The sequence below is a fragment of the Rhamphochromis sp. 'chilingali' genome (genome assembly GCF_963969265.1).
Source record: "Rhamphochromis sp. 'chilingali' genome assembly, chromosome: 17".
Taxonomy (NCBI): Eukaryota; Metazoa; Chordata; class Actinopteri; order Cichliformes; family Cichlidae; genus Rhamphochromis; species Rhamphochromis sp. 'chilingali'.
The window spans coordinates 8,672,562-8,696,385 of NC_137944.1; the positions used below are offsets into that span (position 1 = coordinate 8,672,562).

A 23,824-nucleotide genomic window follows, 5' to 3' on the forward strand; every position below is an offset into this window, starting at 1 on the left:
TGTGGGAGAAGAGGGTTGCATTGACAATCCAACACAATGGGCAGCACATTGAACACATTTTATAAGTGGTCAGAAACTTGTAAATAACTCATGAAAGAATAAAGTTATGTTGAAACCAAGCACACCATTGTTTTTCTTGTGACATTACCAATAAGTTTGATGTGTCACATGGCCCTCTTCCTATTGAAAAAACAAAAGTTGTATCCAAGATGGCCGACTTCTAAATGGCCACCATGGTCACCACCCATCTAGAGGAGTTTGTGGCACATCAGTATATGTGAGGGGGCAAACAGGACTTTAATATCACCAACTATTCCCATTTTATTACGGTGTATCCATATAAATGGCCCACCCTGTATAGCATGGGTGTCAAACTCTGGCCCACGGGCCAAATTTGGCCCGCAGCCTACTTACATTTGGCCCGCGAAGCCACACCAAATTACTATCAGAGCTGGCCTACTGGTATTATACAGCTAATATATATATTGTTTAGTATTAATCTTTGTTTGTTCCATATTCAGTTTTTCAGCAAAACGTGTTTGAGTCCATAACAAAAGATTCATTCTTATATCTGGAGGAATAAATATATTTCAATAAATATTAACGTTAGCCCGCGACTTTGTTCCAGTTTTGAATTTTGGCCCACTGTGTATTTGAGTTTGACACCCCTGCTGTATAGAGACCAATTGCGTCCAGAGGCGAAGCGGCGGTACTTGCAGAAAGAGCGTGCATTGGAAATGTGGACCTGTATGAAATATGGCCATGGAGTAGAAACCCTGAAGACCAACCACTATTGACGTAGCCTGAGATATTTTCGTACCTTGTCTGTGGAGTCAGCGCGTACAAGTCGTCATTCCAACAAAGGTAAGTCAGCTCGAGTACTGCGAGTGAAATGCGTTTGATTTTCCCCCAAACATTCAAATTAGTGCAAACATAAATTCAGTCATGAGGGGGAAATTACAGTGAGAACGTGTGGAGGCTCTGTTAGGTGTATAACATAGTGAGTTCAGTGCATTCATGTGACATTGTCCTGAAGGATTTAGTTATTCTTTATGGTTAAAGAAATTGCAATAATTTATTCATATTTATTGTAAGTAATTCTAATTATACATCTTGCTTCCATGTTTTTATCCGGTGTCACTAAAAATAAATTTTATTTTAGTTTTATACATTGAGTAATGACCTGCAGAATCTCCTTATCATATAAAGTGATTCATAATTGTCACTTTATGCTTTCTCCATCTTGAAAGTGATGACATCCTTGCATTACATACTTTAGGTTCATTTTCTGAAGACTGAATGAACCAGCATTGCAGCCATAGGTCACTGTGAGCATCACAGGAAAGGTTGAAGCCGCCCACTGCACCTGTATGGCCGGAGTCGTGGAGACCTGCAGCCATGTCGCTGCTCTTCTGTTTAATGTAGAAGCAACAGTGCGGATCTGAGGCACAAGGACTGTTACAGATGAACCTGCATACTGGGTTTTGCTGTGTAATATGACCAAGATACAGCCAGAGGTTGGCCATAAGATAGACCTCTCCTCTTCAGCTGCCCAAATAAAGGCTCTTGATCAAAACATAAACAGACCCTCCGTATTGAAAGGTAAAAGGAGCCGTCCTCAAAAAAGAAAAATCCCACCTGTTACTATGGAGGAGTTGTCACTGCTATTGGATACTTTGCTGGAACACAGTAAAGCTGTGGGTTGTGGGAATGACCCATAATGTTTTATCTAGGGGTCTAGATTTATGCCTGAAGTGCACTGCCATGTAAATAATTTGCATTTACTGAATATGTACTGACAGAGTATCACTGTTCAAAAGTTGAATAAAGAAACAAACTAATTTTTGGCGCATCAGGCCAAAATCCTTTCCACGCCCACCATCTATTAACAGCACAGGGGGCGGGGCTTAGGCTCAGCTCAAAGGCCTAAATAGAGCCTCAGCGACGCTATACTTTCTACACAAGTGAACAATACCGCTGAAAGTCTAAAATACCAGTGAAAGTCAACCTTTATTAAATATGTCTCACATTTATGCTAGAGCTAATGATCGCGATGGTCCAAACTTCAACAAAGCCCTCCAAACGTCCTCGGTTCAAATGCCAAACAAGGTATTCACAGAGCTTAAAAAACTGAGAGCTCGAAAAGAAAAAGAACTAAAAATTAGCGAGCGAATGAATATATCCGACATATTAATTCAAAATAATCAGCACAACGCTAATCTAAGAACCCTTGAAGCATACGCGGTTCTTCATGAGCAAAGAGAGCAAATTGGAAGGAAAAATAACCTTAAAGAAGTTAAAAAAGAAATCACGTTAAAGGAGCAACAGGAGAAAAAAAACGTTAGTGGAACACCTTGAACACGAACAAAGAAAGGAGGCTGAAGAAAAGCCAGGTGCAAGTCACTCCACAACAACTGGGAGGACGCAATCAGGCTAAAGAAAGAGATAATGCAGGACGAACAAAGGGAAAGTCGGGAATGGGGTGAGGCTGGCAAGAAGGCTGACGTGATATTATTGGCAAAGCATATGGAAGAGGCGCAAAAAAGGCGTGACAAATGCATTGCACTTTGCCAATATAATAACGAGACAGTCAAAGAAAAACGTGCTTTGGCTAAACTTGAAAGAAATTGAAACACAGTATTTGTTAAAGCAACGACATCAGGCCACCGAGAACGAATGCCGTCGTCGCGATATGGAGCTGGAACTTCTCAAAGCCGCTCGTATAAAGATCCCAGTTTTAGACAGAACAGAGGCAAAAAAAACAGTGTGGTTTTAGAAAACGAAGGTTCAGATGACTTTCGACCAAAGCCAAAAGAACCACTCCTGCAAACTTGTACTGGTCGGGTTCGTGTGTTCCTTTGTCAGCAACGCAGCAGCTCAGAACAAACAACACCTAAAACGTAACGAGTTCGGCTGCCAACAATTAACAAAACAAACAGGCTTGTTTCTGTAGCTAAAGACTCACCAGCTACTGCTAAAAAACTCATTCCCAACCCCCCCTCCCCTGTCTAAAATCTCAAAATTCACTGATAAAAAAAATCCAAAACACACCAGATAAGGAAAAGTGAATGGTTCAGTCTAACACATGTGCCAGTGAGCCATTAAACTTCAGTAAACCTATGCAGTTATGAAACGTAACTTTCACCTCAGCCAAACCAATTTTCTCAGTTGTAAATAAAACAGTGAAGTAAAAATAACCCGACAGACAAAACCTGAGTGAATCAAGTCCAGCGTTTAACCACTGAGAGCTAAAACTCAGGTGATGTTTCAAAGCTGTGTGCCGGTGATTGGACATCAGTCGCTGATAAAGCTGGTTCACCTATAAAGGGCTCTGTTGGGAAACAAGCTCCAGCAGCCCTGCACTTGGGAAAAATACTATATTTACTTATCTTGTGCAGAAAAATGTGAAGACATTGCGTCATATTGAGCACCAGCTGCGACTGTGACTATCACCAGGTAACGTGGGCATGTTTCCTGAATTAGCAGCAGGTGTTAAACAGCTGACGGGTGAGGAGGATGCATGCAGGTAAACTGAGGGCCTGTTGAGCTGATCGCTGGTGTCCTGAGAAATATATCAGCTCATTCTTTATGTTACCATAGCACAGAGACACAAGACCAGGCGGAAAGAGACGATCGTTCGGTGAAAATGAGAATCTGCGAATGCAACATGTGGAACACGGAGAGTGGAATAAAAAAAACAAACAAACAACTGAAAAAAAAAGAAAAAAAAAACTGTTAAGATGGAACACTGGGGCTGTGAGCTCTGCATGCTGACTGTTAGCAGCGCTAGAGACATCTCTGAAAAGAATCTGAGTACTTTTGCAAACATGTTCTATGTTGACAACCTGACCAGACGTGTGAAGATTAGGCACTACAATCGCAGCTAAAACACTATTAAAAGTGTAGTTGGTGACAGAAAAACAGGGTATTTTAAAACTTTATACCACCACCATTGCTGCCTGTGATCTGAAATGCATTCTGGGATACCTGGCTGCCCCAAGTCCGTACAAGCAATAGATTATCTAGGATCAACCTGTATTGACTTACTTTGCACGGCAACCAATCAAATGTTAGAGAAGCTGCAGTGGCAGCGTAACCTGCGCCCCCTTAGTTTGATGGTGACGCTGACAGATAAAATGATTTCAAAGCGAGACATGAAGGGGGCAATAGTGCCAAAATAAATTAAATAAATACATCATTAAATATTTAATTAAATGTGTCACTAATTAATTAATTAAGAGTCGTAAATATTTATTCAATTAACTATTTCCAATTTTAATTAATTATTCAATTCAGTTGAGTTTTATTTATATAGCGCCAAATCACAACAAAAGTCGCCTCAAGGCGCTTCATAGATACAGAGAAAAACCCAACAATCATATGACCCCCTATGAGCAAGCACTTTGGCGACAGTGGGAAGGAAAAACTCCCTTTTAACAGGAAGAAACCTCCGGCAGAACCAGGCTCAGGGAGGGGCGGGGCCATCTGCTGCAACCGGTTGGGGTGAGAGAAGGAAGACAGGATAAAGACATGCTGTGGAAGAGAGACAGAGGTTAATAACAGATATGATTCAGTGCAGAGAGGTCTGTTAACACATAGTGAGTGAGAAAGGTGACTGGAAAGGAAAAACTCAATGCATCATGGGAATCCCCGGCAGCCTACGTCTATTGCAGCATAACTAAGGGAGGATTCAGGGTCACCTGGTCCAGCCCTAACTATATGCTTTAGCAAAAAGGAAAGTTTTAAGGCTAATCTTGAAAGTAGAGATAGTGTCTGTCTCCTGAATCCAAACTGGATTCCACAGAAGAGGGGCCTGAAAACTGAAGGCTCTCCCTCCCATTCTACTTTTAAATACTCTAGGAACAACAAGTAGGCCTGCAGAGCGAGAGCGAAGTGCTCTAATAGATAATATTTAATGGTGTATTTAATTAATTCATTATGTCAGTCCTGGCATTCCATAAAAAATTTCCCCGATTCAAATATAATCGCCGGATTTCAAAAATTGCGGTTTTAATTTTCGTAAACGACACTCAATGACTCATCAACTGACGCTACTTATCAGCCAATCAGTGGCATGGAGTCTGACTACTACTATGACCCAATGGAGAACCCAGAAAAGCATGGATTAGGCAAGTGAGGCCTGCAGTTCTGGAGATGTTGTTCAGGCTTCTTTTGTGACCTCCTGGATGACTCATTCATGTGCTCTTGGAGTAATTCTGGTAGATCAGCCACTTTTGGGAAAGTTCACCACTGTTCGAAATGTTCTCAATTTGCAGATAATCACTGTGGTTCACTGGCTTTCCAGAATAGCAGCTGTCAATGACTTTGATAGCTTACAGTCATTAATAATTGAAATCTTCATTTAAAATTTGCATTTTATCTTTCTGTATATTAAAATTTGTTGATGATTTGAAATGTTTGAGAAATATGCAAAAATAAATAAATAAGCAATCAGGAATCAGCACTGACGACACATCCCCAGATATAAGAGCTACCAATTTCATAGGCACCAATGCACCCCCTATTTCATTGAAGATGCAGGCTGTTGAGTCATCATTAATACGGATGGTCCCTTAACTCTTTAGTCCAGATGACATGGCATTCACATTTTCAAAAAAGGAATTTCAGATTTCAGTTCGTCTGATCACAGAACAGTTTTCCACATTGGCTCAAAGTAGATAGCTGGATCATTTTCACATATGACTTCTTTGCATGACAGAGCTTTAACCTGCACTTTTGAATATCACATCAAACTGTCTTCTCAGACACTTTCTGATTTAGTGTTCCTGAACCCATGCAGTGATTTCCATGACAGTAATACCCGTTTTGAATGCGCTGCCACCTAGGGGCTAAAAGATCACACATATTCAATATGGCCTTGTTTCTTGGAGAGACTTCACCATATTTTCAGAATTTTCTGGTGATGTTGTGTACAGTAGATAATGGGATAATCAAAGTTTTAGCAATTTTATTTTGAGAAACATTATTTTGAGACTGTTCAACAATTTGTAAACTGGTGAACCTCTACCCATCTCTATCTATAATGAAAAACTCTGGGATGGTCTCCTTATATCCAATTATGTTCTTAATCCAAAACCAACCCGTTTAGTTGCAAAATGTTCCTCCCGCTGTTTCCTTTTACTGCCACCTACTTTTCCAGCTTTTTTTTTTAATTATTTAAAATGGGAGCCTCCTGAGTGACGTGTTCCAGGCATGTCTCACTGGCAGGATTATATCTCAGCAAGCCTGTTGTTGCCTTGGTAGAAGCTAGACAAGCTAGAAGAGGTGGCCGGGGAGAGGGAGGTCTGGGCTTCTCTGCTTAGACTCCTGCCCCCGTGACCCAACCCTGGATGGATGGATGAAAAAATCCATCTGAACAGTCAGATTGGCATTGACAGAAATCTCACTTATCATACAGTGAGCAACAGACTCACTGTTAAATCAGTCATTTGTCTTGTTTATGTTTTGAGAAACAATGCTAACAATAAGTTGATGCCAGACTGAATAATAGTGTTAGCCAATTAAAAAAGATGACGCAATAAAAACAGATCCGTTTAATTAAAGCCACCCAGGTGTTTTCTGTATTTGCTGTAAGACACATTCTTTTTTTTTCTGTTTTTATTTATTTATAGGCACTACAAGGAAGCAGTGAGACTAGAGCTTCAAGTAACTTTAATGATAGCGCAGACAAAAGAATTATATTCAGAGAGAGACTTATTAAATTATATAGTGAAATGAAAACTGTTGGGAAGCAACAGACACATGTGTCAACAGTTTTAGGAATAATTTAGATTTTTGTGTCTGTATTGCTAACAAAATGCCAGGAGTTACAAAAATAGCATAAGTTAAACAAGAATCTTAAAAAATAACACTACAATTTTTTTTAAGTGACAATTTCTCTAGAATAACTCACTATACAACTTTATAAGTACATACTATATAAGGTAAGCCATATTAAACTTACTTCTGCTTTAGTTTACAAAACTGTGTATGCATAGTAAACCATTTTTGCTGACAAAGAAACACTTCCTCTCTGCTTATTTACAAGATACCAACAAAGTTAAAAAAGAAACGCTGATAGCACAGATCTAAGCCAGCACCCATAGACTCAATGGCTATCCAGAAAAACAAGTGGTGCCCAACAAAATGTATATACGTCTACTTCAATATGACTAAGTAAAAATAACAATAAAGAGAATTCTGAATGGCATACATTAGCAACACAGATAATTATCAAGATACTGGTCAAGCCAATGGCTTGAGGTAACCACACACAAATGTAAATGGCATAAATGTGTTGCTTACGTTTAAGCAGGTGTATCATTATTAGGATAGGGATTTCTGTTGGTGTGTGAGACTGTAGCCTCAGGTCTATATTCTTATCCGGTAATTATGAGGCAATGCGTTTCAGGTTATTTTACAGAGTAACATGAAAATTAAGTATTAACAAATTACTTTTTCCTGGGAGTAATTAAGTACCGTACTGCAGATTGATTGCAATGTGTTGGTGATATGCCTGCATTTCTAAATTAGACAGCAATTATTTGCAAACCTTCATGAATCAGCCTTCCAACAGGAAATCTCCGTCTTAAAAATGGTCGTCACAACTTCTTGCAGTTGATCACTGACAGCAAAAAAAAAAAAAAAAAGTACTAAATGAAATCCACGGGAAACACCTAGTTTGCATGCTGTAACCTAGAAGTATGCTTTTGTTTGACCCAACATCCTGAAAATGCTGCATGTCCCCAGTTTGAATCACGGTAACGTTCTCATTCTAGTTCACTATCACTTCCTGTAACAGCACTTTGCTGTTACACATCCATAATAAGCCATGCTACATGCATAAGTCCACTATTTAAAGATTAACTACACTACAACTATTAAAGCAAATTGTGATAGTTGACAAATAATCTCAGTCCTATTCTCCAAACCCAAGGTGATATATGGAGCAAATACAGCACACCAAAGAACAAATCAAACGGTACTAAACAAATACACATTTTTGTCACTATGCAGCAGTATGAATAAAATGAAATAAATCACTGTTGCTGCTCCTTTCAGACAACTCCTGTTTGTAAACTCAAGAAGACAGGACAGTTGGTGTGGTGCATCAGTGGCCTCACTTCAGTTATTTTTGTAGTTTAGTGTATTTGTAATTCACAGAAAGTTCCATTTGTCAAAGATCCTTGCATGCACTGAACAACTTTAGAAACATAACTATTATTGACTTACTAAACTTGATAATGATATACAAGTAGTAAAGTTTATGCCTAAATATAAACAGTTACTGCTGTACCCATGCACCCATTTCAGTGTTCTGGGTGTTAATTATGCATGTGAATACAGCTGGCTAATTCAATTTAAATTCTCAAAACAAACTTCAGGATGACTGTAACAGAACACGTGTTCAGAGAATCTGATGCAGGCAATCACATCTGAATGTCAATCTGCCCTTTGAATTAATGATGCAAGTCTGCAAACTCAAGAAAAGAATATCAATGCACCAGTTCAGGAACTGATACGAAGCATTTTTGCCAAGGCAATTTCACTGGTCACTGAAATTTAACAAGGAAAACATTGCATCATTGTTCATCGTGATTCACCCACTCTCTTGAAATAGTAATACGACTTACCCAAAAACTCTCTTTCAGATTTTCCAAAGTCCTGGATGCCACACAGTTAGGAAGCCATACAAACACCAGTGCCACCAAGCACCAGTAATGCCTAACATTCAATGCAATTATCACATTGTTGTTCATCAGACTGCCAGTTGGGTAAAATGAAATAACATGTCAAATTAGGCACATAATGGAAGTACAAGTGCGTGCCCATATTTAAACTTCTTAATCAATCAAAAGAAATAACAAGCAAGTGAACTCAGTGACAACAATAGTGTCCTTTGCTCTACACGTTTGCACTTAAAAACAACACACCGATTTAAAGGCATGATTCAATAGAGGGCTCTTTACTGCAAATTACGAAGAGACAACTAAGTAGTGAGGGAATTTCTTACTACAAACTCGCCGTCCCAAGAAACAGCAGCCATAATCTAAAGGTTCTCAGATCTTTTTAACGTTATGAACCTAGAGCTGTGCGATATGACCAAAAATCACATATCCCGATATAAAACATCCATCGTCCCGATAACGATATAAATCACAAAAATTTAACATTTTCTGTAAATTCTGTGAATCTCGGCTAGCAGAAGTGTGTCCAGCTGGGCGTCGTGTACCTGGAGTCGAGTGTTTTAACCGATGCCTGAAACTACACATTTTTAGACATAGGTTGCAACGGCCGTCGTTTTCTTTGTGAGTATTTATTACACAGCGTGCTGCGGGGAAACGTCTGTTCTAACGTTTGAGTCTAAGGTTTATTTTTTAGCACCTGGCGGCTCTTTTTTGCTTCTCATCCGTAAACACTCTGCATACTCTTTCATGTGTTTTTATATCGTCATCTGATATATATCGTTATATCGAACAGCCCTATACGAACACCTATGTGAGTTACATATAAATGGAAAAACAAACATCCCCAGTCTATTAACATTGGGGAACTGGGAACTTTCACAGTACTGTACATTAATGAATTTTTGGTTTAAGCGAACACAAATGACAAGCTTTTGCTGACCAGCAAACTGTTTTCCACTTTGCCTCAGTTTTTTTTTTTTTAAATGCCATGGCAAAAAAGATGCTAAAGCATTAGCAGCTCTGCTAGCTAAACAGCTGAACCAGTCAAACACAGGAGAACAAGTTTTCACTTCATTTCAAAAGGGAGAGACAGTATAACACTTATTAAACTGTCAAAGCTTCCCATCCAATAAATAAATACATAAAGCAGGCAGCGTACACAATAGCAGCTGAGGGCAATGCCAGCTCCATAGCATACAGCTGGATGCTTCACACTTGGTATTGCTTGCCCTTGTAAAGGCAGGATGTGTGAAATGGGTGCCATGTCTTTCTTGATACATATGCCAACATGTTTGTCATGAGAAGACACGGCAACAGAAGAAAGACATCACACTACTGAAAAATAAAGTAAAGCTTTTTACTGGCCGTTTTAGAAGTTTGGACAGGGGAGACAGATGCTTTTATAACTTTGAATGAATCCAATTGGTTTAATTTATCACTCTGTCCAGTTTCACTACATTTAAAAGTACAGTTTAGTGACTTTGATGATGATGATGCACCGAACATGTGCTCAGGAATCAAACTTGGAGTGAGAACATTGTAAACTGCTGTCCTATTATGACATATGTGCACACATCAAAAGGGACTTATTTCACAAGACCTCGCTTCTTCCTGGTACTTTTAATATCACACTGCTGACGGGAGTAAAGGCAATCAAAGGGAGGGCACCAAAACTCCACCCGACAGCGCTCTGAGCCCAAAAAGTTACAAAGTAAATATGAAATGGTATTTTAGTGCAGCAGAAAGCACTGCTGAAGAACTCGGCTTACAAGGTCACTTTCTTCAGGGAGAAAATACCCGCTCACGTCTTGTGATACAACAACAAAGTAGTAATTACATCACACGGCTTTTCTTCCCTTTGATGTGTGTAAAGCTGTAGACTGACATTTTTTTTTCCAGCAGAGCTGTTTCTAAGAAGGCTTGTCCCAGCAACACCCTAGGCAGAGCTGCAGAAGTCCCTTTGCTAACATTTAATATTTTATACTGTGAGTCTGCTTCATCTTGTTCCCACCTCATCTCCCTTATTCTCCCTCCCACCATCAATTCTCATAGTAGCCAACCAGGGATTACGCTGGCCTCTTTTGTGTGGCCAGTGAAGAGTCTGGCTTGCACAGCTTCATCTCCTGGCTGCTGCCGCAGGATTTCTGGTCAGAGCACAATGTTGCATTTCCGCCAAGAAAAAGCTGGCTTTGTGTATCACATACTATTAAAACTCGTGGTATAACGCTGCAATCACCAGGGGACAGGTTGGCTGCGTCTAGATTTCTTTTTTTTCTTTTTTTCTTTTTTTAAAGGCAGGGCATGAAGCTGAAAAGCACCACACAGGTTTTCAATACTGCAATGAAACATTAGTTTGTTCTGCTCAATTTCAAGTTTCCTCCTGACTGTGTTTTGTGAGCTGACCTTGATCAGACAGGAAATCCAGCATGGTCTGCAGCAGGAAGGACAGGTGGCGCACAGACAGGGCCGGGTTGCCCATGCGACGGGAGGCGTAAACCAATTCATGCAGGAGGCGCATCTGTACAGCAGCCCAGCCTCTGTGGGTACCTGGGGGAGAGGGAGAGAGATGACAAAATAAAAGTCAGATTTACAAAGCTCATTGCTGACATCTGTTATGCAGATATCAAATCAGATTAGTCCACATGCATCAGAGACATATTCTGCCTGACGCAGATCAGCTAAATCTTTGTTGTCCCATGTCAAACACTCACATTATCATCTCCCATATTGTTTTCAAATTGTATTGAGATCTTTATGCTGATATCTGCCAGCACGGTGTTGAGTTTTATTATGCTGATGCTAATTCGTTAATCTTTATCTTTTAACACATTTCCCACCCTGTCTGTATAAGCTCTTTGTAAACATATTCCATAAGATCTCTCCCCGTTACTCAATAAAAGCTGTTTCTCAATCTTTGGATGATCAGCTTTAAACACAAAAGGTAAATGTCATAAAGTCAGCTAGAGTTAGGTCATAACACTGAATCATTTTGTTGGAATAATATCAAACATATCTTGTTATCATATGCCTGTTGAAATTAGGGATTTCACTGGCTATAACTCAATCAATTCATTTTCTCCCGTTGTCCAACTCGGGATTGTGGTTTGGATGGAGGAGTATACCAGGAGGACAGTACACCCTGGACTGGTCGGCAGTCTATCAAAGGGTGAACACATAAAGACAGAAAAACCACATTCAGACTTGGGGCCACTTTAGAATCACCTATTAACCTAGCATGCATGTCTTTGGACAATGCACATGTTTTTTGTTTCTAACGCATTAAATCTGAATTTCCCCCTCATATTTTTCCACCTGCTAAGAGGTGCCATGATGAAGAGATAATCAGGGTTATTCACTTCGAGAAAACTTCAGTCACAGGAAACAAAAGACCAAAAAGCAAGAAATATTCAATGAATATTGTTAGAAATATTTTTTTTAAGTTCTTTAAGTTCTTTTTTTTTTCCAAGTTCTTTTTTCATAAACCCGTAAAGGCTCGTTTTGGGTAATAATCAGAAAGACAGAGAAAAACATGCCTGTGTGTATATGTACAGTGGAGCATCTACCAGTCAGTCAGCAACTGGGGAAGCACAAGAACAACTACACCAACATCTGACAACCAATCATCCAAACAAACTTTAACTCAGCGTTACACTTCCTCGTGTCCCAGAAATACACCTGCCAAGTTTCAAGCAGATTAGTCAGTTGTCGAGATACATGATGAACAGATGGTCACGCTGACCTACTGAGATGTCTGGAATAATTAGTAATTAGCACTCATTTTGAGCCAAATTCCTCCAACTCTGATCTGATCACAAACGTCTTGTACAAGCACAAAATTAGCTTAAACTAATTCGCTGAGGCCATCAATTCAAAGTATTCATGTGTAAACTTTGGCTTGCTAACTTAGCTGCCGGTGTTTTGTTTCTGCAGAGCACCACAAGACATCTTAATAGCATTCTATCTTGACACCAACAGTTACATAAGGCCCTCAGCCCCCCACGAGATGCCCTGCTCCACTCCCAGCTGTCTACTGTTGACTCACTGAGTGGGAAAGAAAAACTAGAGGGTAGATGCACTGGAGAGGCTGTGGGGGCCAGAGGGAAGGAAGGAGGATATTTGGTAAACACTCTGATGTTTCCTCGGCTTAAATACCACTTCCAGTAACATCAAATCGTGCCCATGACGCTTTTTACTTATCAGCATTTTTCTACCACGGCTGTTATTCATCCTGACTTCTTCTGCCATCTGAAAAAACTGCAAATGCCATTCCTTCATAAGGGATTTTTTTCTGTCATGAAAACTGCACCCACTAAGCAGTCTAAAAATAGCTGACTTCCACCTGTCTGCCAAAAAACGGCGCTTATCTGGAGGACAGTAATCCAAAGGACACTTCGGATTTTCTGAGCATGTCGCTCTCGCTCAAACATGAAAAACGTGTTCATTTGTGGTATTTTCAGTGCTGAACTGGAGGTGTCTGGCAATCCAATTAACACACCACCAAGATAATGAGTGTGGTGCCACGGCCAAGCAGTCACACTGTCATGCAGTAAACCTGACTCAAAAGGCACTGTACCCTCGAGCTGCCTCAGATCTACTGTGTAGGGTGATGAGATGGCACATAGAGCCATTGTTCTCCTCAATTATAAGCATCCAAATTATTACAAACAGAGAGAACTCCAAAAATTCATTCAACAGAATGACAACAGAGCAGCAAGAGGACAAAAGATGACAGAAAAATGCAGTGTCCCCATTACTGCCAGCAGAAAGGCGTGGTGAGAAAGGGCATATGAACCACTTACAAAACCATTTGCTCCACTGTGTCTCTGGGCACAGCAGCCTTATTGCAATGCACTATTGATCCCCATTTTCTTTCTTTTTTGAACTTGCAACTCTACTGTATTGCCTTATAAACTCTCATCTGATCCCTTCTGCTAAAAGGCTTACTTCCATCATTTCCTACTTTCCCATCAGCCTTGTGGGAATTGGTACGTCAGCTGGGAGAGTAGAGCTAGAATATGTAACGGTACTTCAACAAATCCGGCATCCAATCTGTGTGTTCAGCCGTCAGCCATTGCAGCAGTGGCAAATCGTCTTGAGGTGGTGATATCTACTCAAAGTTATGCGAGGCCAGAGCGTAATCAAACATACTAACGAAGACACTTATGTTATGTTATGAATAGCCAAATTATTGCATGTTACATTTTAAGCAATGCCACTTTTAGTTACCAGGCAGCAACCAGTGGGACACAAAAATGATCAGAATTGCTGAACTTGCCCTTTCCACCGTGTTTGTGCTATCGGTGGTTTTAGGAGGATTTTGATGAAACCGTCTTTGATGAAATTATCTGATAAATAATATAGCCTGCAGCGTGATAGGACTAATCCAAAAAGTTCTAATACACTTCACTACTCCCAAAAGTTTTAGGACTTACTACTTTAGTATTAGTTCGATACTTAAAACAAATTATAGATATCCATGTCCTACTACATTTGTTGCATGTATTTATTCATTGTATAAAAGGATTACGTCATTAGAAGCCATATCATTAGAAGCCCATGCTGCATCACGATCAATAAATTAATCTTAAATGTTACAGTAGGCAGCTGCACACTACCATAGACTTTGTATAAAACATAAAGTGCCCTCCATAATTTGAACTACGATAGCTCTTTTAGATGTTTTCTGACAAAGTTATTATTAATAATAATCTGTGTAACCACTGGTTTGCAGCTTGTTGTAGAGTGTTCTTGAGTTGGCAAGTTGTTATGAATTTGTTTTTCTTTACCACAGAAATGTTTCTGTCATCATGCACTTCTTTTTTAGCCTTTCTTGCTTTTTGTTGTTGCCAAGCTGAGCAGTACATAAAATCTTTTCTCTCTCATTCATTCTCTTTCCCCCTCTGATGGTTTTTCAGCCTAATGATCGCTCCCTCACTTGCACCAACATCCCTTTGGGCCTCATATTTTCAAATTGTATTAAAATTACAGTGAAAAGTTATAAAATACAAATTCAAGCCTTTGAATCAACTTCAGCTGTTATGCCTGCTTCATTTGTCATGAAATAACACGGCAGAAGGCATCACCTGGCCATGAAACTGTTTATCAACTGTTTATCTTTTAACAGTTGATATTTTTTATAACGCTAATTAAATTAAAGCTCCAAGTCTGCACGTCAATCACATATTGATTGTTTGATTTACAATATACTGTGATGGTGTACCGAGGCAAAACTACAAAAATTATCTAGCTCTGAAACAAACACGGAAGTGCATTTGATTGTTTACACTGGCCAGCAGGGGGCGACTCCTCCAATTGTAAGTCCATTGGTATTAACATCTACTGGCAACCAGCCTTCAGCCGTCCTTGTCAGTGGCCTCAGTTTAAATACTAAGTAAATGAGTTTTGGGTCTCAGTCATGAAAAATGGTGTTATTTTCCTAATTATAGAACCCATTAATGTCCAAAAGGACCATTTCAAAGTGACAACTGCCCCTTGATTGTTATATGTGTGGTTTGAAAAAGCAAAGATGCGAAAACACTCAGATCCAGGATGCAAGACAAGGTTTTGCAAACCAATGTATTACTCTTTTTTTTTTAATTCCCAGTGATGAAGTATCACCATATCACTGTATCACTATGTACACTGTTATATAGTAGTTTTTGAATACAGTGGATTTTATCTACTGTTCTTCTCCAAGACTTGTTTAGGAAGCTTATATGTTGAACTGTGTAAAATGATTATATTTTAAGTGAAGTGCCCTTATAGAATAATGCTATTATTTATACATTTTAACTGACTCCCAAGATATGCGCTGCAGTTCTACCTGTATTAGTGAGTTAGAATAATGAAATAGGGATTGTTCTCATGTTTTCTGTTTGTGTTTTATTTTTCAATGATTTGCTCTACCCCCAAAGAAACCATCTACTTTTACCTCTAACAAAAGCCAAACAGTAAACTTTATATCTGATATGTGATCAAAGAAAGGGAGGAGAGAGAGAATAGCTAGATTGTACAGACAGGACTCTGGCAAGGGTTTTAACCACTTCAGATGTTTAAATTCATCGTGCAGCATCATCGAGCAGGTGTCTGATCTGTCCCAGATTGATTCTGCACCAACAGATGGTATGGCCCCCACAGAGCTTGGATCTTAACATCATGGAGTCAGTGTGGGATTACATGCAGTGACAGAATTGACAGAACTGAAAAAGTCTAAATCCACAAAAGAATTGGGGCAAGTTCTCCAAAATGACTGCCACAAGTTATTTTTAAAAAGCTCATTTTTGAAGGCTTCCCGCAAATCGCTACCTTATCATGGTGGAAGGGTTTGTGCATCCCAGGAATCACAGGAGCTATGTTGTCAGGGGGCTTTAGTCCTGGGTGAGGGACCAGACAAAGAGTAATTCAGAAAACCACTATGAGTAAAAGATCAAGCGAACAGTTCACCCTCCATGGGACAGGGTTCACCCTGGACCAAGGCCCAGGGTGGGTGCCCTTAGTCCATGGAGCCTGGTGGGGCACAGCCCCAAAAAAGGACATGGGACCACCCTCCTGTAGGGCCACCACCTGCAGGAAGCGCTCTAGGCATCAATGTGTATTATTTTATGTTGCATTAACCCTTTAAAGCCGGTCTGAGCGGGCACGCTCCGTTTTACGTAACTATTTTTAAATCCCGGTAGCACTGCAAACACATAAGGTAGCACAATAATTTTATGAAACCGGAGGAGTTGTACTTACATCTTATGCCATCAGCTTGTCCTAGGTCACAGTTTCCTTCCACATATAGCTTTGCAAAAACTGCATAAAAAGCACTTGCAGCAACAAAAACATAATATTCCAGAAACACGCTTTGCCGATTCGATCAGCTGTTCGTAACACTTCCTAGTCCATCAGCGCGAACTATCGCATGTCCGCCATGACCTGCCTGAAACCGGAAGTGACGTCATTTTGCGGAAATGTAGTTTTTTACCATCAGGACCTTATGAGCCTATACTGGTGTTTTTAAAAGTTATGTTTGACTTTATGACTTTCTGTGTCATTTCTGGGATGCTGAGGACTCATATTGCACTACTGGAAATAGTTTATTTTGATGCATATGCTGGGTTTTTTTTGCAAATTTGCACTATAATATTTATTTTCGTTTTTCCTGCAGTAGATAAAAATTGGTGTATTTCAAAAATAAAACTATGAAGACACTCAAATTAAATTTCCTGTGGTGGGAAACTATTTTGTGCAACTTTTTTGTATTTACAGTTTTGAGGGATAAGCCTCTTAAATTTCTCTAACTAGAAATATATGTTAAAAAACAAAACAATTTTAAATTTTTTTGTAGTTTATTGCTCTTTTTGCAATTTATGTAATTACTATGCACTTAATGCAGACATATCATTAAAATTTGGGCTATAATGGTTGTATTGATGTATATCAACTTGAAATGCTCCCAAAAATGGCACTACAACATGTACAAATATAATATAAGCTCTGTCGGACTTGGTTCTATGGTAGGTCTTAAAGGGTTAAATACTGTATTTAAACATAACATACTGTATTGAAACTACTTGGAACTTTTTTTAAATATGAAGATAAAAATGAGGTATTTGAAAATCAAGATTATGTAGTAAGTTTATGAGTCTAAAAGAAGAAGGAATGAAAAATAGCAAGCAAACCTGTTCTCAGCAAAACATTTCCAAGTCACAAATGTCTGACAGCACTGTAGGATAAATGTGTGCCAAAACCACCTTTTTAATTCTTTAACTGAAAGCTTATTAAACCAGACACTTAGTGAAATGTGAATTGTAACTGTTCTATTGTGGTGCAAGTGCTTTGGTCCACCCATTTCACTGTGAAATTTGCCTCTACATGGAATCCTTTTTTCCCCCTCCTCATGCAACTCTATAGTGCTCGCCTGATTGGGTCTGAAGAGAGCCGCTTTGGTCAAAGTCCCTTGTCATCGGCTAGACACAGAAGAATACAGATGAAGTGCAGATCGAGTCCAGCTCTCCTCCAGACCACTTTAATTACAATTTGCTGAAATGTTATCATGGACTTCTGTCCAATGCTGTCTACTGCAGCTCAAAGGACAAGCATTTGACCTAAAAGATGCAGCTTGTTTGTGCATTTACAAAGGAAAAAAGGCCCAAGATTAACAGCTTAGAGCAAAATCCGCTCTCGCCACAACTCTTGAATACCAATCACAACAAGAATACCGATGTCCCTGAACGTTTCTGTGCGCTGTTTTCTTTTGAATGGACGGTGCTTGCTACTGAGAGGCTGTAGCATGCAAGGGTCAAGAGTCTGCAAGAGTACAAGGTACAGAGTAGTCTACAAGAGCTCAGGTCAGGTATCACCCATGACTCTCTTTGAACAAAGGGTTGGTTTGAATGCAGAACACCCTGAAAGAGTGCTTGTGAAAAGACAGCAAAGCTGGTAATGAAACGAAGGCTCTTCATCAGCTTAATCCATTAAATATGTTGACACTGTTGTTAATCACACACTGTGAATCCTGTGAGAGGGCACAGCATTCAGAGTTTGAGAAGACTGATTCACAGAGAATTACTCCTTTTCACTGATATAAAATCAGCACTTCAGCCTTGCAACCCTTAAAAAAGAAAAACTAAATCTAACTATAGCCGTTCACAAACATCAACTCCCCGTTACCCTTCCTCCCATGGAGCACCTAACACTTCAGACACACTTCTCACTCCTGGAGATCTTCTGTCTGGTTTAGGAGAGGGTGCTGCCAGGACAGAGTGTACAGGAGGCATTAAACGTGGAACCCCGTCGCTCACTAGGAGCAAGATTTACAGTGCACACCAACTCAAAATCCTCTTTAGGTGTTAAAAATCTGTATTTACTACAGAGAAGCAGTGTCAGCTTGCAATTGAAAGACATGGACAAAAGTATTTTTGCAGCTTGCTTTATTTCATATGTTATTTATAGGAATTAAGAGTCCAAAACTGGGGAGGAGATGAATCACACCACCATGATTTACGATTTAAATCTGTGCCGATCAATTTACTGCTACTGTGCTAAAATCAACACTGTTAAAAGCCTGTTTTATTTTGCACCTGATGTGGTCATGACAGTGCTGTTAGGAGTGTTAATTTATTTGTAATGAGAGGGGAAGAGTTTATCAGAATGAGTGCATAATTGGCAAAGGTGGATGGCTGTGAGCACAGTGTCAGAGCACTGGCTCCATCATGTAACTCTTCAGTGAGTCCTCCCTCCGCATGTTTAGAGCCTCCACAGTAAAACTGCTATTTTTATGAAACAGAATAGAGCTGGACTGAATTTAGCACCACAGTAAATGCGTTATTGCAGGGAGTGAATAAATGAGCTTTCGGGTTACAATCGAGGGGTGCTGTGGAATTACTGTGTCACATGCCACATGACGCAATGTCAAAATCAGTGCAGGACACCCAGCAAGTAAGCATAAAAACACCTTAAGTCTCACTCTCATTACTGTTATTGTTTACCATTTTCTTTTTTTCAGTAGCAAGATGAATAATTAAAAATAGCTGCATCCATAATATGAGGTAAGTAGTTAGAGATATGTTTGGAGGCTGGACAAGAATGGCCCGTAGGTTTTTGTTTGTTTGTTCTTGAAACAAACAATGTGAATTGTTATGCCCACATATTATTCAGCCACCATGTGACCAAGCCTACCTTTGCTGAAGTCTTTAGGATCGAGTGACAGGCTGTACCCAGGTAACGTCTCCAACAGCAGCTTGTAGCAGGCCCTCCAGCCAGGCTCTGGGATGGTGGGAGCTACACACTGCATGGCAGCGACACGCTTGAAAAAAGCTGATTTTCGATGGAATCCAATCAATTCATAGAGCTCAGACAGGATACTGTAGCGCTGGATCTTCTCTTCCTCCGACAGCTGTGGAGAGAGAAACACCATTATGCCTTCCTGCACTGGAAAATTCACTTTTTAAAATCACCTCATCTTATCAATCAATACATATGCATGCTTTGATATTCAGAGGCACGAGGGAGGTAAATTATGGTGAGATCACCTTGTTTAAAAGTGTTCTTGTGACATCACGGCCACTTTGTAAGCCAATCACAGGTCAGGTAGATATATAATTTATCAAACACAGATTTCTGTTGGGGCATCTTTTTATCAGTGTCTTCTAATGTACCAAGAGGGCAGCATTAATATTCCAAACCCATTGATGAAAGATGATGAAAAGACGACTTTGCCTGACATTAAAACACTGAGATTTAGTTAAAAGTGAAATGCTGTCTGCCCAGCTCATTGGAAAGAAAAAAAAAAAAAAAGGGGGGGGGGGGGGGGGGGGGGGGGGGGAGGTTACTAAATTTGGTTACAAATTGTTTACAGCATGAACTTACTATCTCAATGACACTGCTCTTAGATCTATGTTTGTATTGGATCTAGAGAGTCCTGCAGCTATACAGATGTTTTTTAAGATTAATGATGTCATGGTTTCATTTATTAATAAACGGGCATAGTGTCTGTTGTCTTATAAGTTACTTAATTTAAAGCTCATAATCAGCTCTTTTACACTATTTGTTACCCGTATATTTTCGTCAGCTCTTTCTCATCATTTCCTTAGTTCTGGCTCTTCCTCTTTACCTCGAGCCTCATCTCCTGATCTGAGGTCATCTATCTGACAAAAACATGCATATAAGATCCCTATTTATTCCTGATATTGTCACAATTACGTATTGTCAAGAAACTACTCATGAAATCGTTCTGTCTGTAGAAAGCTGACAACAAGCGGCTAAACAGCAGCAGCTGGCTATAAGATAACATTTTGACAGCTAACGTTACGGTGCAAGCGTCCTAAAAATGATCAACACATTGACTATAGTCATCACATTGTTTATTTGCCAAGCATCCAAGTCAAGCAATTTTAGATCCACTTCAAAGAAAGTTTACTAACACCAGCTAATGGCTGCAAAGGCAGCAGTGCTTAACCACAGAAGAGTTCAGGTTATCCTCAACAACTCAGTATCACTTCCAGACGGAAGTAAGCTTCACTGACTCCTCGACTCCTATCACTCCTTTCAGTTTTACACCCTCCTCTAGATTAAATAGACGTGAACACCCAGCATACCGACAGGTGACTGACAGCCTACACTCACTATGGAAGAACTGTGCTGCAGTTTTTGAAGCGAGTCTGGGGTAAAAATTTATTATTTAATTGACAGATATCAGGTTTTTTATTCAAGATTTACCACTTAGTGTTGAGATTTTTTTTAACATGTTAAAACATTTTTGTGAATATCTTGATGCATTCTCAATCATCCAGGAAAGTAAATCTCCAAAAGTTGATTCTGTTCATCTGGACGTAGCGGTTTGTGGGGGAAACGTTTCGTCACTCATCCAAGTGACTTCTTCAGTCTCAGCTGACTGCAGGTTTCCCCAACCTTAGAAACAGTACATTTGCATAATGACTGAAACCAGCCCACTGAAGGAACAGTGGGCTGGGAGATCAGTTCCTTAATCTTAATTATACAAATTCTCATGACCATTGATCAACAACCTGTTTATAAGATTGGGGAAACCTGCAGTCAGCTGAGACTGAAGAAGTCACTTGGATAAGTGCCAAAAGATTTCTCCCACAAAACGCTACGTCAGATGAACAGAATCCACTTTTGGAGATTTTTGTGAATAAAAACGTTTCTATACACAAATACGCCAGCTGTAATTCATAACAGATGTGAGCCATCTAAATTTGACATTTTTAATCCCTCCTGACTGACCAAAATGTGATTGTCCTACAGGGGCCACCATAGCTAGGATTGTGCTCTAGAAATGGGAGGGATATGAACACTAGATAAATTTGACTGCAATCTACTGACATCTAGTGGTGAGATTTTACACACTGTGACTTTAACATGTCTTTCCAACATCAACCAAATGAAAAGAAAATCACGTCATTTAAAAAGTTGTTCCATTAAATGGTTTTGGAAGTTTGATGCTAAATAAAAATTGTTAAGAACACTTTCATCACACTGAACAATAATAACAATGACACAGGAGGAAAATTTCAATGACAAATGCAAAAAAAAAAAAAAAACCCCAAAAAACCCCAAAAAACAAAAATAAATGTATTAATCTAATGATAAAGAGCTAAGACCAAAAAAAACATACTCCGAGGGCACAATATGGTGCAAGCAAGGCCCATTTTAGAGTGTCTTTTTGCTAAAGGTCCTGTGATTTAACTGTCCACCACAGAGCCAGTGGACATATTAATCATCCCGTGCGGCTGGGAAAGCTTTTATTTCCCGGTCAGATGGCGTACCTGTCCCAGGTTGATGTAAACGGCATTCTGCAGGAAATCGGAAGCCTCTCTGGCCCTCTTCTGAATAGCCAGCACCCTGACTGCTTTCACACAGGCCTCCAGCTCGATGACACCTGCGTTCTTGTACTGCGAAAGATAAGAGGAGGAGCAAGGGGCAGGAGGAGGCTCGGTGTTAATGAATAATGAACAGTCGATCAGAGTCGCCTTGAGTTTTACAATCCACCACATAATCAGGGAGAATGTTCTCTCATTAACATATGACCGTATTCATCAGTCAACGCGGATGTGGGAAGATGGAGCAGTGTGATAACTCGGATCTCCTATTGTTCTACGTTCAGGAATTCCCAACCATTACTCAGTTTCTGCTGAAAAAGCTGAGCAGTTGCTGCTGGTTTGCCCCCTTTTTCCCCTCTTTTCTTCTCTTCTCAAACCTCACCGTCCCTCAACTTCCTTCCACTTCCACCCTCATTGTCTCCTTATTAAAATTCAATTAATATCTGAATGGCTCTGTGTTGAGATGTAATTTAATTCTGAATGAACTAGTTACAGGTAAAAGGGCTGAAAGAAGGTCAGTGCAAAGAGGCAATTATAATAATGAAGATAAAGAGCAGGATTGCTTCTGAATAGTTTGGAAGCATAATGAGCCTATTCGGCTTCCCCTAAGCATTAAAGATACTTTAATAGTATTCTTGGTGACTTTGTACAGGGTCCAAGTACATTGTGCTATAAATGGAACCTGTACAATAACTTTTCTGTGTGCAGGAGTGCATTATTGCTGACTAATAAGCTTCTAGTCCTACTATCTACACATGCCCCCATGCTTGCCCCCATGCAGCTTCAGTATAGCAATAATAACAAACAGCTGCTGTCAGCATGCACAAGTCCTTAACAACTCAAACAAAATAAAATACTGCCCCCTGCTGAAATCAATAAATATTACTACACAGCTTACGACGCTTACGTTTCTGCTTACCAGCGCTTTTGGTTTTGTGTGAGCATTAGTCTAAAGACTGAATGGCTGTATTTAAAAATACCCTTTATTTTCTCTAATCTGATTCCCTATTCAAGTCAAAAACACAACCCATTAACCTGGAGCTCTGCGGCTTGTACTATGAAGCAAGATCGGGATACTCAGCATATCTTTTTTAATCTGGCTTCAATTACCCTTCACTTAACCACTATTCACAAGAAGGTGCTTATCAACTCTGTAAGTTAAACCAGGGTTAACCACATAATTAAGACTGAGGTTTTGCAGCATGTAACCAATCACAAACAAGCACTGGTCTACTGGCAACAGAGCAGATCATTTCACAAACAATAACAGAACTACAGGATAGGAAAAATATGAGGTTAAACTCGTAATATACACCATCAACATGACAGCTACTACAGCCAAGCAGCACTGTCAGGAAAGCGCTGTATGTAGCTGTAGTATTAACTGCATCAGTTAATGTAAATACTAGTAACTATAAAACCAGGAGGGAAATCTGGCAAAAATATGCTGACCACATAATCTAATGGACTTATCAGTGTAAATAACCAATCATTACAGCACTGGGAGCTCCTGCTATAATAACTAATTAAATGAGCGAGCTGTTAGATGTATTCTTTCAGCACGTAAGAGAGTTTTTGCCCTATTCTTTCCACTGCAGGCCTGATGGCATTAAAACTGGCTGAGAGAGAGTACACAACAGATAAACAACAGAATTCAAAGCAGTTGCAGGCTGACTTGCAAATTTCATATAAAATCAACATGCACAAGGCTTTAGTGCTCTCTGTTTTAGGATTACGTTGCTTTATAACTCTAGAACAAAGAAATAACTTTAGAAATGTCTGCAGTCAGCAAGAAAAAAAAACAGAGGGGAG

The 23,824-nt window shown here is 39.7% G+C and overlaps 1 protein-coding gene across 3 annotated transcripts in view; it reads right to left on the bottom strand.

Annotated features, from left to right (window-relative positions):
• Positions 1–23,824, bottom strand: part of trappc9 (trafficking protein particle complex subunit 9) — a 242,605-nt gene that overhangs the window by 205,590 nt on the left and 13,191 nt on the right. For all 3 annotated transcript variants that reach the window (XM_080863780.1, XM_080863781.1, XM_080863782.1), the window contains 3 exons: positions 21,959–22,084; positions 19,350–19,566; positions 11,091–11,234 (listed from right to left, as the gene is read on the bottom strand). In XM_080863780.1, the coding sequence (XP_080719906.1) occupies positions 11,091–11,234; positions 19,350–19,566; positions 21,959–22,084 (487 nt within the window). The remainder of the gene's footprint in view (positions 1–11,090; positions 11,235–19,349; positions 19,567–21,958; positions 22,085–23,824) is intronic.